Source organism: Silurus meridionalis, chromosome 16 (assembly GCF_014805685.1).
Source record: "Silurus meridionalis isolate SWU-2019-XX chromosome 16, ASM1480568v1, whole genome shotgun sequence".
Taxonomy (NCBI): domain Eukaryota; kingdom Metazoa; phylum Chordata; class Actinopteri; order Siluriformes; family Siluridae; genus Silurus; species Silurus meridionalis.
The window spans coordinates 14,178,789-14,195,762 of record NC_060899.1 but is presented as its reverse complement, the minus strand read 5'-3'; the positions used below and the strand labels follow the sequence as shown (position 1 = coordinate 14,195,762).

General features: G+C 42.2%; 2 protein-coding genes across 5 annotated transcripts; both read right to left on the bottom strand.

Annotated features, from left to right (window-relative positions):
* Positions 1-1,930: 1,930 nt before the first annotated feature.
* Positions 1,931-11,010, bottom strand: si:ch73-290k24.5 (F-box only protein 41). 4 transcript variants are annotated; one of them, XM_046868916.1, is made up of 14 exons: positions 10,810-10,988; positions 8,952-9,605; positions 6,818-7,015; positions 6,664-6,737; positions 6,010-6,155; positions 4,935-5,080; positions 4,683-4,766; positions 4,354-4,469; positions 4,060-4,212; positions 3,807-3,902; positions 2,804-2,922; positions 2,553-2,711; positions 2,333-2,448; positions 1,931-2,238 (listed from the first exon to the last, which is right to left on the bottom strand). In XM_046868916.1, the coding sequence occupies exons 2-14, from the start codon at positions 9,231-9,233 to the stop codon at positions 2,017-2,019; spliced, it is 1,911 nt and encodes a 636-aa protein (XP_046724872.1). In that variant the 5' UTR covers positions 9,234-9,605; positions 10,810-10,988; the 3' UTR covers positions 1,931-2,016. The 4 variants fall into 4 exon arrangements, with proteins under 4 accessions (XP_046724872.1, XP_046724873.1, XP_046724874.1 ...); XM_046868917.1 differs by having other exon boundaries at positions 2,102-2,238; positions 2,333-2,477; positions 10,810-11,010; XM_046868918.1 differs by lacking the exons at positions 1,931-2,238; positions 2,804-2,922 and having other exon boundaries at positions 2,337-2,448; positions 10,810-11,010.
* A 538-nt stretch (positions 11,011-11,548) lies between these two features.
* Positions 11,549-14,074, bottom strand: egr4 (early growth response 4). The gene is made up of 2 exons (XM_046869031.1): positions 13,784-14,074; positions 11,549-13,518 (listed from the first exon to the last, which is right to left on the bottom strand). The coding sequence occupies exons 1-2, from the start codon at positions 13,863-13,865 to the stop codon at positions 12,362-12,364; spliced, it is 1,239 nt and encodes a 412-aa protein (XP_046724987.1). The 5' UTR covers positions 13,866-14,074; the 3' UTR covers positions 11,549-12,361.
* Positions 14,075-16,974: the final 2,900 nt, after the last annotated feature.

Here is a 16,974-nt window from a genome sequence, read left to right as displayed (position 1 = left end):
CGTTTGGTTGGCATTCAAGAATACCAGATGCCAGATGTCAAAGAATCGACTCTTAGTAACGGCTCTTTCGCAAACGACACATCACTACTGTGCGCGTGTTAGCATCACTGTCCAGACACAGTATAGCTAAGAGCTCAATTATACTACACAGTATCCCTATTATGTTGTAATGTTATTTATCATTATACAGACCTTTGAGCCCACCACGCACAACACACAAAATACACACAAACACACAATGTTGGAAATGCTGACCTTTATTTCTTTGTTTCACCACAATATTCAGGAAACATTAGACAATATACTTTATTTGCATCACATTTCCGGCATCCTTGCATCCTTTAAAGTGAGCATTTAAGGGTTAAGGGCCTTGCTCAGGGGCCCAGCAGTTACAGCTTGGTAATATCTGGCATTTCATATCACACAAAACCTTTCAGCATTAAACACCTTAACCTAACCTCGAGCTAGCACTTATTGTGAGATTTGGGACACATTTTAGACAGCGGTCGTATCTGAGATTTGTTTTGCGTTATAATATTTTATACCACAGAGCTCATTTCGGTGTCAGTTTATTGGTTGTTCTATATTATATTACAATTAAAGCACTCGTTCTACGTTAACGGTACGTTATCGAATCAAGAGTTATAGCTCACAACTTATGTCTAATTTTTGTTAAGGTGTACATTTGTGATGTGTGAATACCTACAGAAGGAATCTTCATGGTCCATTTCCTCACAACAGAAGACTTTGTGCTTCGTGATTTTATAGTATCATGAGAATTATGAGGGGTCGTTGATAAAATATGATATTGTTCTCTAATTAATAAAAAGTTATGATTGCTGAAAAAGTGCTGTGGTATAAGATGAAGTGCTTTGTGCTACTATTATCAAACCATCTTGCCATTATTTTTTTTTTTAAAGGAAAACACTACAAAAGTTTCACACTTATACCAGACACAACGATTTCTCACATCCGCATTTTATCTTCAGGTTTGCGGTGGCACCAAAATAGTGTTAGAACTTCGCTCAGGTTTATTTATAAGAAGTACGGAAGCACTTGAAGAATGGAAGCTGATTGTCAAATCTAATCAAGAAAAAAGCACTTTACCAATATACATGTCTACATGGTGAACTTCTATTCCATGTAGGATCGCTCACTGTAGTATGAATTCAGCTGTGGATAGCGTTTCTCTGTATTCGAAGTCTATCATGTAGCATCTCACATCAGTGCTAAACACAGCAGATGTGGAAGAAAATGTGAGTTTGCACCGCTATATAAGTGTGTGATGAATAAAATAGGAAGTCAAATAAAACAGGAAGCAAAAATTCATTCATACAAAATCAGAAGCCTGTAAAGGAAGTGTGTGTACAATAGTGGAGGAGTGTAGCAAAGTGTGTGTGGGGTGTGTGTGTGTGTGTGTGTGTGTGTGTGGGGTGTTTGTATGTGAAAGCATAGGTGTAGGTGTTTGCCTGTACACGCAGAAAAATCTTTAAATGTTCAGTGTGTGTGTGTGTGTGTGTGTGTGTGTGTGTGTGTGTGTGTGTGTGTGTGTGTGTGTGTGTGTGTGTGTGTGCGTGTGTGTGTGTCAGTGTTTATATACAGAATGAGTGCATAGGTGTAGGTGTTTACCTGTTGATAATAAAATATTAAATTGTAATCTGTGTGTGTGTGTTTGTTCATTTACATTATGTGTGGGTGCATATCTTCACGTGGAAAAATAAAGTGCAGTGTGTGTGTGTGTGTGTGTGTGTGTGTGTGTGTGTGTGTGTGTGTGTGTGTGTGTGTGCATAGGTATAGCAATGTATGTGAGTGTGGTGCATAAAGTGCAGTGGAGGTGTGTGTTTTGTATAAGTGTGTGTAAGAGTGTGTGTCTGTTTGTATACAGGTGCAGGCATGTATCTGTGCATGGAGAATACAGTCTAAAATGTGAGGTATGTGTGTGTGTGTGTGTGTGTGTGTGTGTAAATGTTAGACATTAAATATTACAGTATAATACAGCCCAAACGTGATGCTTACTTAAAGGATTATGTTTGTTTGTTTGTGTGTGTGTGTGTGTGTGAGTGTGTGTGTGTGTGTGTGTGTGTGTGTGTGTGAGTGTGTTTGTGTGTGTGTGTGTGTGTGTGTGTGTGTGTGTGTGTGTGTATGTGTGTGTTTGGTTTCTTTAAGAGCCGGTAGATTGTCACCCTGGTCCACTCTGACATGAAGGATGTCTGACAACCCAGGCCTCTTTTTCAACGCCTGAAGAGAAAGAGGAAAAGGAGAAGAATTAATAAGAGAAATCTGACCATTAAGTCACCCACAGATCCAAAACGAGAAAAAAAAGGTGTGTGACCTGCAGGCTGGTGACCATCTCATAAAAAATTCTCCTGGTTTCTTGACTCTCATGGTCGTCAAAGAAATCTGCAGAACTCATGGTCACTATGATACACTTCAGCCTTAAACACACACCTGGAAAAAGAGCAATGGGGAAAATCCAACTGAGAAATATCTTGACAGTTTATATAGTGGTGTGTGTGTGTGTGTGTGTGTGTGTGTGTGTGCGCACTACTCACTATGAAAGTGCAGGATGGCTTTGGCAGTAACAGGTGTGTAGTTAAAGATGAGTGTGTGTATTTGCTGTAGTCCTTCCCTGCACAGTTCTGCTGCCCCCTGCTGGCTCAACTCACTCATGTGGTCCAACTCCAGCACACACACACCAGGGCAGTTCCTCACTGCACAGACGCGAGATACATACGGGGAACAAAGGAAATAATATTTATTTTTTAATCTGCATTTTCCAAATGTCACCTTTGAAATCACTCACCCAAAGAGGTTAATCCCTGAAGACCACAGCCGGCTCCACCCACTCCCACCTGATATAGGCGAGGCCAGCATCGACCAATCGTCTGCAAGCAGCGGTTACTAAAGCGACTTGGCTGCTGGCTGCAAAAACAATAGTGGAACTGGCAATACACTTAGAGAAACTACTGGCCTTTAGATTTATATACTAGCCTGATTTTTTGTGCATAGAAGGACTATTTCAGTTTTACTACTGTATAGTTTAAGAAAAATATTCGATTACCAAGCTTTAACTTCAAACAAACAGTTAGAAAGAGAAGATGGAGGTCAGAAGGTTTAGAGGACAGAGCTGCAATTTAGATAGAGCTTAATGTTGCCGGAATTGGATACTATGTTTCTAAAAGATACATCCAAGTGCCAATAAATAGATGATAAATAATTAGGGGCCCAGAACTGAACCCTGTGGGACACCTGCAGGATGGTTAAAGATTTAAATTTTAACTGGCCTGAACAAACTGAGTGCGACCAGAAAGATACGATGTAAAACAAGCCAAGAAAGTATCTACAATTCCAATGCACTGCAGTCTATCTAATGATGATGAAGAAGAACACTTACAATGGCTGTATTGGTTTAATAGTCAGGTCGATGCTGATGACGATGAAGATGATCATGACAATAATGATGATGATGAAGACTTATCATGGCTGTATTTTTAAATGCTCAGGTTGATGATGATAAAAAATATTCACCATGGATGTAGTGGTTTGATGCTCAGGTTGATGATGGTGGTGATGCAGAACATCTACCATGGCTGAAGTGGTTTAATGTTCAGCTTGATGACAACGATGATGATGAAAACATTAACCATAGCTGTATTGGTTTTATGCTCAGCTTGATGCTGCTGCTGATGATGATAATGACAATGATGATGATGGTGCTGATTAGGAAACATCACCATGGCTGTAGTGGTTTAATGCCCAACTTGATGATGATGATGATGATGATGATGATGATGATAAACACTTACCATGGCTGGAGTGGTGCAATCTTTAGACTGGTAATGTCTCTACATCCTGCCCCTAAAGCCCAGATCACCTCCTGACCCACAGGATCTGATGAGCTCCTAAATGCACAAATACAGTGCGCACACACACACACACACACACACACACACACACACACACACACACACACACACACACATATATATATACACTCTGTAATTTGATATTGTATGCGTGACATGCAAATTCTTATGTGTGTTTAAATCAGACCCTCACCTGTATGTCAGTGTCTGCAGAGCTCTGCAGTGGCAACTGACCAACCATAGAGTCCTGTCTGTCAAAATGTTGGTGCAATGAGAGACGGTCAAAGCCACGAGACTCCGCCCTGCTGCTCTTAGTACCGCCTCCAGCCCTGCCTCCAGGCACCCTCTAAAAAAGCAGGACGGAAAAAATACGCCATGCTGAGCATCTAGAGGTTAATATTCATGTCCTTTGTGTCTGAAATAACTTGTGTTTTTTGTGTACCTAATGTGTGTGTGTGTGTGTGTGTGTGTGTGTGTGTGTACATACCTTGTGTTCTTTAAATACTCTTCTTTACTTTCCTTCTTGGCACGTGTACGAGGTTTTAGATTGTGTAGAACGAGCGTGTGTGTCTCACTACACCACTGAGCCATAGTCACCATAAACTACGCACACACACAAACCCACACACACACACACACACACACACACACACACACACACACACACACACATTTTACCATTATACAGAAGGTTGCATAATGCAACAATAAAATTCAAATTACTTATTTATTTAATCAAATGAAATACAGGCAGTGTGTTTGTATGTGTGTGTGTGTGTGTGTGTGTGTGTGTGTGTGTGTGTGTGTGTGCCATACCTTTGATGAAATGCGGTTATTTTCTAGTGTTACTCTGCTCCACATTGCAGGGTGATGGGCAACACTCCACCAATCCTTACACACCTACAGCACACATACACACACACGCACACACACACACACACACACACACACACACACACACACACACACGTAGACACTTATTAAAAACGTTTTATCACCACCAATGCTTTTACGATTCATCTAAAATATATACACCCATAAAAATGGTTAAAGTGCAACAACACACACCTGTGCAGCAGTGAGGAGCGAGTGTGTGTCTAGGTAAGGAAAGACGCAGAAAAGCCACGCCCTCCTCTTCACTTGCTTCAAACACATTGCCGATCGGTCAGGCCTGTTGCCACGATGACGGCTGTGATGCCGGAAGGCGGGGTTTTCTGTGCACGATAACGTGGCAGAGAAAAAAAGCAGATTTACTCACAGATACAGAGACGTTTTCATGTACTACAACAATAACAATTCTGTAAGGAATCTCCAGTGTCAGTGGTTTTCTAAAGTACAGTGTGTGTGGGTGTGTGTAGGTGTGTGTGTGAATGGTTTGTATGCAGTGCGGTAAAGTATTTGATTAAATGTAATAAAACTTTGTTTCGAAGATATGACCAACTTTTACTTTCTTCTCAACTACATTTATGTTTTTGAATAGATGTACTTTTTACTCCACCATATTTAAATTCACAATGACCGTATTCGTACCTAACTCAGATGTATTCATGTGTGCAGCGCTACACTTTGCGAGTCGGCTGTGACAGTTTCCCTCTGTCCAACCAATCAGAGGACGTAAAAATGCTGACACTATTCTGGGCCAGCTAGCTGCCCTGTGAGGCGAATATGAAATCTGATTGGTTGAAGAAACAGAGCTGTTGGTAATATTCTCTTTGGTAAAAAGGCCAGCAGTACTGACTTTGAAGGCCCTGGGCAGATTAGAATGACATGGCAGCACATAGAGGCTGAAATCTGATTGGACAAAAAATCTAACATCCACATATACGTACTGGAAGCAGTGCAGCCGAGAGAAACACTACGAAATGAAGAGAATAAACTGATGGGAATAAATTAATACAATTTCATGCAAACGTGAATTGCTGTGTTTAAATTCAAATCATAGAGTAGCTGATTTTTTTAAAGCCATTATCCTATAAATCGGATTTATACGATATCAAATCTGATTTTTAGGAATCAAAAACATATTGTCTATAATTATGGCTAATTTTTTTTTAATTGCACTATGGGAACCCTGAATGTTACTCCCCGGGTAGTACATGTGTTTGTGTACTGGTGTGTGTGTGTGGTTGTGTATCAGTGTTACCTCTCTTGTTGTAGATTCTGTAATGTTGCTTCAGACCCTCTAGTGACTCGGTGCTATAGACGGACCAGCTGTCTGAATCAGCCTCCATGTCTGAAGGGTTCTTCTGGTAACACTGCACTTCACAAAGCACCTCACACACCTCCGATCTGATTAGGGCATGCACACATAAAAAGAAAATAAGATTTATTGATATACAATGTTATAATTTATAGATAGAGATAACTTCATTGGCATTGCAAAGTACAGATACACAGCAACAAAATGCAAAACAGTAGCAATTGTGAAAATTAACAAGTGCAGATAAATATGTAAATATATGTAGAGCAATTAAATAAAAAGGCTATGGCAGTGTAAAATGTGCAAAAGATGATGAGCGAGTACACTAAGTACTTCACATATATGTGAAATATCAGTGCACGATGTGTGTAACGCACAATATGTATAGAAAATAAGAAAAATATACATTTACAATATGCAATACGTACTTTGTATGTATATTTATTCAGTGTCCTAACAGTGTAGTTTAGAGTTCAGTAGGGTGATAGTAGAGAGAAAAAAGCTGGCCCTGAACCTGCTGTTAAAAGTATCTCTCATTTATCATCATTTATATTTATACATAAAGAAACTCGGGCTGATCTGCAGTGCCATTATTACCTATGCACCGGGCTTCCTGTGTGATCACATTGTGAATAGCAGCACCTGGAAATGGCAGATTCACTGTAGCACCTCTATAAGATGGAAGAATACACATAAATCAGTACAATCATTTTGAGCTCTTGATTATTAAGCTAGACGTGAGCTCTCCTACTTGGTGTAACGCTCCTCCAGCAACTGTGAAGGAGCCGTCGGGTGATGTGATACGTGAGGGTGTGTGCAGCTCCTGTAGCTGTCGCTCGGCTCGCTCGGCTCTCTCTAGCAGATTCTCGATGAAGCTCTGCAGGCGAAGCTTGGCGCTCGCTTCCTTCAAAGCGGTCTCTTGGACAAACCTGTCCAAGTCACAGACTCTCTGATACACACACACATGAGACACAGCATTTTCGGTCTATAGTGTACATTGTTTTTTTTTCTCATGTAATCTCAGAATTGAAACGTGCCAGATGGTAATTCCAGACTGAAAAGTCACACTGATCCTATGATAAATGTCAAGACACAAGTTGACAACACATACTAGGGAAAATTGAGAAAGGGAACACAAAGGTTTGGAACTAAACCAGGAAGTTTTAGACACAAAAACAAAATATGGACTTACTGACACAGACCTATGCTAAGACTCTGCAGTAGACAGCTAGCAGTCAGAGCTATGATGTATTTCTGTCTTAAAATGATGTAAATCTTGTCTCTCTGGTAGCATTTACGTTTGCCAGTACAGCAAGAGAGCAATAGCTAACATCCTAATATAAGTGCTGTTCAACACAATGCAATTTAGAGCAATACGATGCAATGGGAAAAAACTATGCTATGCTATTTTTAATATGGTACAGGTTTTTTGCTGTTCTGTCTCCAGAAAGATCCAGCTCTACCTCTGCCATGTTAATCTATATTCTATGTGACTTTCAGGCAAGTGTTGTATACCTCAGGACACTCTGTAGTGTTGTGGTACGTTATGTACATGTAGCACTGCTGGTGCTTGAGAAACAGTTTAGCAATCAGAAATCAAAAAGTTTAGCACATCTACAAATAATTATATATAAATAATTATATACCAGTCCGGTGCCGGTCCATTTCCTGGCCGTTGGTGACCCCTGATCTACCCTATTAATCTAAACATTGATTCTTTCACGGTGGTAAACTACATGGTGGTAACAGCATCTACTTTCCAACATGCCCCATGTCAAAGTGACACAACTGTTTATTGGAACCAATTGGAACTTCTGTACTACATTTGGACAATGTCATTAGTCTTATCTATAGTATGTATAAGTCTTGATTCCATGCTCACTCACTTCCAAAAAAGGACTCAAGATTGTGACCTATTTACACAGACACACATACAGAGTGTGTCAAGTCATGCCACTCAGCGCCCTGCGGTTCTGCCCATCTGCCCTGTCAAGCTGCATTTCTACAGGCAGTGAGGCGGACGCCCGCAAATCAAGTGAATCCATGAGAAAAGCTGCCATGGCAACAGGATGTTAATTCCAGCACCATGTAATTTTACAGGCTCCAGAGAGGGTGGGCTGTGCTGTTTCAGACATATGCTGAGGGAGAAATGAAGCAGAAATAACCACACTAGCAGCTCAGACTTAACACGTTCAGGAGCCGTCTTATGATCTGAAATTGATTTAATACAATATTTTTAGCTGCAAAATTCCTGACGGTCTTTCTTCTCTCCTCTTTAGGAAATGAAAGTCTAAATGTTTTTTTGGACACCTTGTTTTTGTCTCACGGCTTTCCGAGACCTTTAGAGGGGATGCCTGGTTATTTTATAACCATTTATTAACCAATGGTGGTGTGTTTTGGACACTGTCCTTTAGCTTACGGCTTTTTAAGACCTCTCGAGTGATTCTGGTGCTGCTATAACCATTTTAATGATCGACGTTATTGCCTCTAATACAGTTATTGCCTCTAATATAGAGTGGCTAATACAGTCGTAAAAAGCCAGGTTGGGGGTCCTGGGGGAATTGTGGGTTAAGGAGCTCCTATTAGGCCCTTGAGCAAGATTTGTATCCTCCACCTGCCTGACTGGCCTAGATTTAATATAAAACTAAACAAAAATACCTAAGATAAGCCTCGACTGATTCCATAATTCCCCTGGTAACATTCTTAATGGATAAAATAAATGAAATACTCTGCAATGATTAGAAATGTATCATAAAATACTTCCCATTCACCTAAAATATAAATAAATTATCCAAAATATTGTATACACATCAAATTCTATATATTAAGATTGCATAGTTATCAATCTACAGTATTTGATACCTTTGCATATTAAATACACTTACTGCTGTTTGAGGCTGAGCTCCTCTTCTCTCTCCATCAGCTCTTTCCTCAGGCTGGCTAGCATCTCCACAGAAACCTCCACCTGGCGCTCCAGCTCTGCTGCCTTCTCCTCTGCGTTTTGCTTTTCCTTCTCCATTCTCTCGCTTTCCCTTCGAGCCCTGTGCACCTCTGTGTTCCTCCTCCTCACCTCGTCCTGCAAGGACCCCAGCCGTATGGATACATGCTCCTGAACCTCCAGGGTCAGCTGCTGGAGCCCAGCTTCCATGGCTAACCTGGCCTGCCATGGTGTGCTCATTTGGGCTAATGCTTGCTCAGGCCTGGAGAATGGAGACAATGAGGAAGGGGCAGTAGAGGACAGGAGTGTCGGAGAACATTGGTGAACCAGCAAATGAGCAAGAGGAGATGTGGCTGAAGGAGCCAGGCTTAGTGCGTCCAAGAGCTCCAGATGTGAGGGTTGGCTGAGCTCGATGTTCCCCATGGAGGAAGAGCTTTGTGTCTGGGCGGAAAGAGCCATCAGGGCCCCTTCGGATTTACGTCTTGGTGTCAGACAGATCATTTGGCAAGTGTGCTTCTTCGGGACGTCACCAAAACCGCACAGCTCTCCACAGTCTGGGCAATGTTTTGGCTGTTCAGCAGCAGTCGACATCCTTGTTTGCCTGCAAAGCGCATCACAAATTACAATCTTTCACAATTCACCCAAGCAACCTGTTCCCTTCTGTTAAAACAATATATAAATAGACATTGAGAAATGCCTATTAGGGAAAAGAAATAGGAAGTGTAAAGGCTATAATTATGATATGTGAGCCTTCTTAGCGTGCTTTAAGGAAAACTCTATTCATTCATCTTTCTATCCATGATACAGCACCATCTCTTAAATCCAGATGTTCGCTGTCCCAGGACGTGACTTATCCTATTGATCTACAGATGTTGATCTGAGCTGAATGTGCATGCTCTACATCTGACAATGTATTTCCTTTATTACTGCTCTTCTGTTGTACTGTCTCTCCTCCATGCCTTTACCTTCCATGGAAAAGGAGCCAAACAGAAACTAGGTCAGACTGTGTTTTCTGTTTAGCACAGTATGGAAGCAGCAGTGCTTCATCTTCACCCCCACATGCTGTCTAATTCTAATTAGAGTGGGTCTGAAATAATGAATGAGCATAAATAAACTCCTGTTTCCTAGGTGCATGCAGTGATTATGGAGTGCAGTGAACAAGTATGTGAGCAATGTCTAAAAAAATACGCAGGGCTTTACATGCAGACACTTGAATGATTTAGACACATTCACCCTCTATAAAGCATATATACACCAGCCATATTGTTTATTCATGTGTTGCTCATAAATACGTCCCATGTGCATGTGTGTGTATAGCAAACCATCAAACTATTCATCACTATCACACTATTTTCCATTATGTTCAGAAATAATACTTCATACATCAATTCTATCCTTCATGCTTTTTCAGATCACACTACAGACAAACTGGAAGTGGTCATTAACATGGCTTCGGGAAAGAACTGGGAAAGAAAAACAGAATACCATGAGGAAAAGCCTGGAGCACAAGAGCAAACTCTACACACAGGAAGGAGGCAGGGGTCGAACCTCCAGCCATGGAAGTGCAAAACCAACCTGCTGACCAATAATGGACTTGAATTCGAAGGCTCGAATGGGCATGATGTCTATTATTTATCTAAGTATGACACCATGTGTACACTATCGACCATTTAATCGCTGGATTGGATAAGAACCGACGCCAATGCAGTGCATTCCGACCCAACCCTTCGATCATAGCCTGCTTAAGCAGAGATCGCTTAAGGAACCAGCTTGAAATAGACCAACAGAGCCGGTAGGATACTTACTCGGTTACCCCGCGTGTCTCTGCCGCACGTTGCGCCTCGCACATAAAAACATACAACTGCGTTCACGCGTGTGCGCTCTCTCGCGCGTACCGGAGCGCATCAGCTGAAGCCGGGATGGTATAGCTTTCAGACATCCTTCTCTTACCCATCTTTGTCCCTGTGTGTGTGTGTGTGTGTTTTGTTCAAGAACAACCGACGTGAGAGCTCTTACCGAGAGCGCGCTCATCTGTCAGGGCCGCTTCTGACGTCATGTCAGCTCGGTCGGGAGCGCGCACATGGACTGGTCCAGAACCGGAGAGAAATCTATATATACAAAATCATTCGAATTACAATAGTCTAATTCTCACATACTAGACCTAATTTAATATACTAATTATGTGCTGTCATGTGTTAGCCATAAGAGTCAGGTGTGTGGAAGAATGTTACTATTAATGGACAGAAAAAATGGTGCAAACACTGATCAGGATCATGCATGTTAATTATCACAAGGACACACACAACTGAGGGGTATCATTAAAGGGGGCAATGCAATTCTGGAAAAGGGAGGCGCACACATCTGCAGGTCTGGAAATTAAAAAAAAGGAGGATTTGGTATGTTGACCAGCAGAGGGCGCTGTGGAGACATACATAAAAAGTGTGTGTGTGTGTGTGTGTGTGTGTGTGTGTGTGTGTGTGTGTGTGTGTGTGTGTGGAGTGGGGGTGTGTGTGTGCAATAAATTAATCAAATGTAACAAATGTACTCAATAAACAGTCCATTTTATTTCATTCATAAATGATCTGAAATACCCATTAGGCTTTAAACGGCGTGGCATTGCACAGTAACATTTGATTTCATAAAAAAAAAATGCAAATAGACAAAATAAGATATCTGCACAACCAAGTGTGCTACTGAAACTCAACTACTATGTTGATGTCTTCATCTGCGTTTGGTTCCCAGGGAACCAGTCAAGCGCTCCATTTGTAAAAAGTTGAATACAACATTCTGATAAAATCTCTAAGAAGATTTTTTTTCTATATTCTTCTGTCATTTTGTTCAGTAAAAAAATACCCATCGAAAATATACAAATATAGGTTTCTTTAGTCTTATATTTATACACAATGAAGTATCAAAATACAACACGATGACCATTTAGTAAAAGTTGGATCATGTGCATGCATGACATGGTCTAGCAGCGCCGAACAGTTTTAATAACATATGGAAGAAAACATGCATTTTTAATTTCAACAGCAAAAATATACGACACTCGAGAGACTCGAAGAGTCCAATATCCAAGTAATGTGCAGTCTTGGTTATGACCTCGTCAAAGGGACACCACGGCATCTGCGCACCGGAAGTCCATTGAAAGTGGTGCCAAAATCAGGCCACTTTTCTCTCCGATCATTCCCCCATTATATATGTTTTTTTTTTTTTTGCGTGACTGCAACTTTGAGCTTTTCACGCTTCCATCTGGTGAACCGTCTCGCGCCGGTAAACTGTGCTTTACTTTAACCAGAAGCTTCCCTTCGTAGCAGGTGAACACACGTTTTTTTTTTTTGACCCAAGAGCGCGCGCTCACACGAGACCCGGTAAGGCGAAAGCGCGTGCTGCCAAGAGCTCAGCCTTCTGTTGCATCCTTTCCCTCTGCTTGAGGTGCACGCGCCAGTGCCTCTTCCTCTCGTCGCTCCGGGCGAACCGGCGGCCGCACACGTCGCACGAAAAGGGCTTCTCACCGGTATGCGTGCGCATGTGCGTGGTCAGATGGTCGCTGCGGCTGAAGCACCGCATGCACACGCGGCACTGGAACGGCTTGTGGCCCGTGTGAATGCGCACGTGGCGGTTCAACTCGTCGGAGCGCGAGAAGCGCCGGTCGCAGTTCTCCACTGGACAGGAAAAGGGCTTTTCACGCGGGGCGCCTTTCCTGGTGCCCGTTTTACTCGATTGACCTCGGCTTCTGCTGGTGGTTGAAGTGTTGGAGAAGAGCAGAGAGTCCAGCACCGAGGAACAGTTCAGATCAAACAGCTGGCCGTTTGGAAAGGCTGCTCTATAGAACGCGTTTCCGGTTAGAGTTGATGGAGCTGGGATGTTGATGGAGGTGGGAGTTTGGTTAGATGTGGTCGCACTGTGTGAGCACTGCTCCACGCAGACCGCTTCCTGTTTAATCCAAGTGTCCAGAGTTTGAGTGTCCAACGAGTCTGTCTCAGGACAGAGTGGGGAAAGCAGGTCGATGATGTCATCCAGGTCTGCGTCCTGATCCGAGAGTCGGGTGTCTGACACGCTCAACACATCAAAGAAGTCGCAGCCGCGGCAGTCCTCCTCACGCTCCTTCTTAACAGTCACCGGGAACAGCTGCTGTTGGCTGGACACATCCATGAAGTCGTCGGAGGGGTCGTTGCAGAGCGGCTCGGGGGATCCCAGAGAGGGCGTGGAGCTGCCCGTGGAGCCCACCGAGCCCTGTCTGTAGAGCACACTGCCGCGGGAGCTTGAGCTCGTTGCTATCGACTGCGAGAAGTCATCGCGGTGGCTCTCGTACATGGGATTTGTGCAGATGCCCACGATCTCAGTGATCATGTTCAGCAGAGCGTCCGCGCTGCACGCGGCTGTCTCAGCATGGAAAGTGCCGGTGTATGTGAGTGGGGAAGGAGGCAGACCGTCACCAGAGCTTTCACTCAGGTCTGGGAGGAAAGAAGGATCCGGCTGCTCAACTTTAGGTTTCAGAAGCCCCTCAAAGTCTGCGCGAGTGGGAGTGACGGAGGAAGGAAGGGAGGGAGAGAGAGAAAGAGAGGTGTCATTACATAAGCTTGCACCTACTGATGCATAGACTATATGACTCACTGCTTTATGTCTAATAAAATCAGTGCATAGATTATATCAATAGATTAGACTACAGATATTTCTTTTACTATTTATAAAAGTCAAAATACTCAAAAAACTGTTTTGTTTTTTATTCTATTTTAATCCATGCAAAAATTGTTTAAATGCATGCCACGGACTTACCGGCATCACGCTCGGTTTGAGCGCCGTTCTCGGTTGCTGCGCATAGAAAGTCGAGTGCGCTGAAGTCCACTGTACTGATCATCCTGTTTTCCTTGGACGAGAAGAAATAAATCAAAAGCACGATGCAAATCCACAAGTCTCGTGTCGAGCAAGGATCAATTTCGCCAGTGCGTAATTGAGAAATGTAATCAATCTCCGCGTTTGGCTGTCGGGATTCCCTTTGCGTGCCCGTCAGACAGTGGGTCTTTCGGTGGTCTTTGGTCGCTCTTCGCCGTCGCTACGTCCACCGGAATCCCTTGTCCTTCTTTTATACCGGTCAGCTTCACCGGGACTCCGCCTCTCGCTCATCTACGTCGGCAAGAGGATTCCCCGCCGTGTACCGACTTCGGTCTACTGCTGCCCATACATGGGCAGAGGATGTGACGGGGTTTCCCCCTCCGAAAATGGGCACGGGGGAATGTGACGCAGAGCCGATTGTCCTGAAGACCGATGCGGTAAAACAGACTGAACAGGAGACTGAGCTGATTGTAGATCGATTGCTATTTAACCACTAATGCAAAAATATTCACTATTTGTTTTTAAAAAATTAATCATAATCACAACCGAGCCTACATCAGCTCCATTGTGTGTGATTTTATAAACCCAATCTGATACAGATGAATGCAAATAAGTCCTGCTTAATGTCATTTATCCACCGAAGATGATGAATGATGCTTTTGAATCCTGTAGGTGTTTTGGCGTTACATAGCGTGACTGCTTTTTCTTATGAACATAATACCAGGAATTATTTTTGTCTTGCGAAATTTTTCATGCAAAAGGCTGGTTTGAGATCCACAAGTTACACTCGACTCGTCTGCAGCAGAACATCTGGCTGTGTGTAGCTTTTCAGCACCGCGGACAGCGACCACATCGCTGCGGCTGCAGCATCCGACATTTGCGCTCTCATCTTTCATCTTTCATCTTTCATCCTCACAGCCTCTCTTTTCAGATTAGACCACTTCCAAACTGAACAGGGGGATGCATGTAAAGCCTGTGGTGAAATCTGTACCGCAGCCACGCTTACAGTACGGGTGTGCATGGAATCAGATTAGTGAAGCATGGCGCCGTGTTATGTAACGCGAGATTTTACACCGTGATCAATAAAACACTGGTTGGTCTAACAGTTGTTCTGCTTTGTGCTGTTTCCCAGATTACTTTACATTATATTTCTCAATAGTCACAGTCGTGTGAGCTGTATAATTACATGCAATGTTCATGTTGTCGTGTCCATAACGATTAATTTATTTAGATTAGATTTATTTAAACATGTCTAGATATTTAGAACTGGTCTTAAACACACTGTCCTTAAATGATGCATCACATTAGTAACTCTGATTAACTTTTTTTGTAATATCTGCAGTATATAAATAAACACTCTGCATTCATTCTGAAAAGATATTTGTGGACATTGTGTCACTGATGCTTAACATGTGCAGGTAGTAATAATAACACAACAATAAAAAATAATTTGTATTATTGTTAACAATAACAACAACAACAACAACAACAACAACAATAATAATTTGCCTTGTACTCCTGAGGTTTGTAACCCACCCCCTCCTGTATGTTTAGAGTTTGCATGTTCTCTGGTTTCCTCCCCTAATCCAATAACATGAGATGTGCAGTAGATTGATTCAGATTTTCAACTGTTTGTAGTATGTTAGCACCCCATCCTGTCCAAGTTTTTTAGGTACCCCCCTTGGCTCCCCCATGACCCTGTGTAAGAGGTATAGAAAATGACTTAGTGGATAGTGATGATAATCATGTTATGGCACATGTAGTGTACTTTTAAAGCTGTACATGAAAAGGTCAGGGAGATTGTGGATCAAGACCAATTTCTGAATCCCCTAAATGGGGAGATGGGCCAGTCCACCAGGTCACAATCCACACACCTACATTCTCCAAATCAAGCAACTGAAATTTCTTTGGGAAGTTGGAAGAAAACGCAAGTGGAATCTATGAAGACGCAAGAAGGACACGTGAAAGACTATGAATATTTAAGGGACTTCATGCCTTTTGAAGTGAAAAGACATTTGGGTTAGAATCTAACTAATAGATTATTAGATTCATAATGAAAGAATACAGACCATCTTATTATTCTGATATTAACTACGGTGAAATGTAGAAAAAACAATTGAATTTAACTTGAAATTATCAATTATGAATTAAAGTTATTTAGTTTGTTAATTGTGACAAATATATATTATAATGATGAAAACACATTTAACAGTACGTTGGAATTTCAAAATATATTTCTGTTTCCGGTGTTATGTAGACCATAAATGGTACTGCACCCTTCAAAAATAGAGACGTTGGTGATTCACAGTGCATTCAGACGCTCTTTTTTGGTTAAGGATGGTTCCCTCGTGTAAGTCCCCGTGCGTGGGAGATCACCGGGGCCACCCGCTCTCGTTCACACACAACGCGAGCTGTCAGCACGAGGCGGCTTTTTCCGCACCTCCCTTCCCAAAATAGCCCCGCCCACAGAGCCTGCCTTCTCCTCCTTTCCCTTTCTTTCCCTTCCATTCTTTTCTCCTCCAGACACGGAAATGGCAGTATTTGAAGTAAGCTCGACTCTGCGTTATCCAGCTTAGTGAGAACCCTCAGAAGACAGCAGGCGTCTTGTCTTTCACACTGCAAAAATAGACGTTTTGTGCAGACATTCTAAAGAATGTCAATGTGAACAAACCACAATAACAAAGTCGTTGCATTTCAGTCGGATTAATATGTGCAATAGGTGTATATAGTTTTTTTTTCACCACTTTCAATTTGGAAAGGCAGCTCTGGATTCATTATTCATTATATTCTTGGTTTAACCCAATACGATTTGGTTAAGATGTTAAACTGGCATCTTAGTTTCCTTTCAACCCATTTATTCGATTAATGCGACTAAGATTAAGTAACCAAACGTTACCTGTAATTATATTTATTCAAAATGTTATATTTACTTTTTACTAACAAAAAGTTGCGGACCATGTTACATGGTTACCTCCAGCCATATTTCCTTCTTTCTCCTTATTTTCTGCTTGCCTCTCTGCAGCTTGACAGGTGCTGTGAAAAATCCAGAAAATAAATCCTAATGCAAAGAAATGTGTCTGCTCCATGTCAGGCCCACATCCACCATCCAGCCCTCAGAGTTTAAATACAGTGGG

Bases quoted from the DNA above. Each gene is read 5' to 3' on its own strand.
- si:ch73-290k24.5 (XM_046868916.1), bottom strand. From the start codon at position 9,233: ATGGCAGGCCAGGTTAGCCATGGAAGCTGGGCTCCAGCAGCTGACCCT. The intron at 5,081-6,009 runs GTAACACTGATA...TATCGTGCACAG, and splicing joins CAGAATCTACAACAAGAGAG to AAAACCCCGCCTTCCGGCAT. The intron at 3,903-4,059 runs GTGAGGGTCTGA...TTGTGCATTTAG, and splicing joins CTGCAGACACTGACATACAG to GAGCTCATCAGATCCTGTGG.
- egr4 (XM_046869031.1), bottom strand. From the start codon at position 13,865: ATGATCAGTACAGTGGACTTCAGCGCACTCGACTTTCTATGCGCAGCA. The intron at 13,519-13,783 runs GTAAGTCCGTGG...CCACTCGCGCAG, and splicing joins TCAAACCGAGCGTGATGCCG to ACTTTGAGGGGCTTCTGAAA.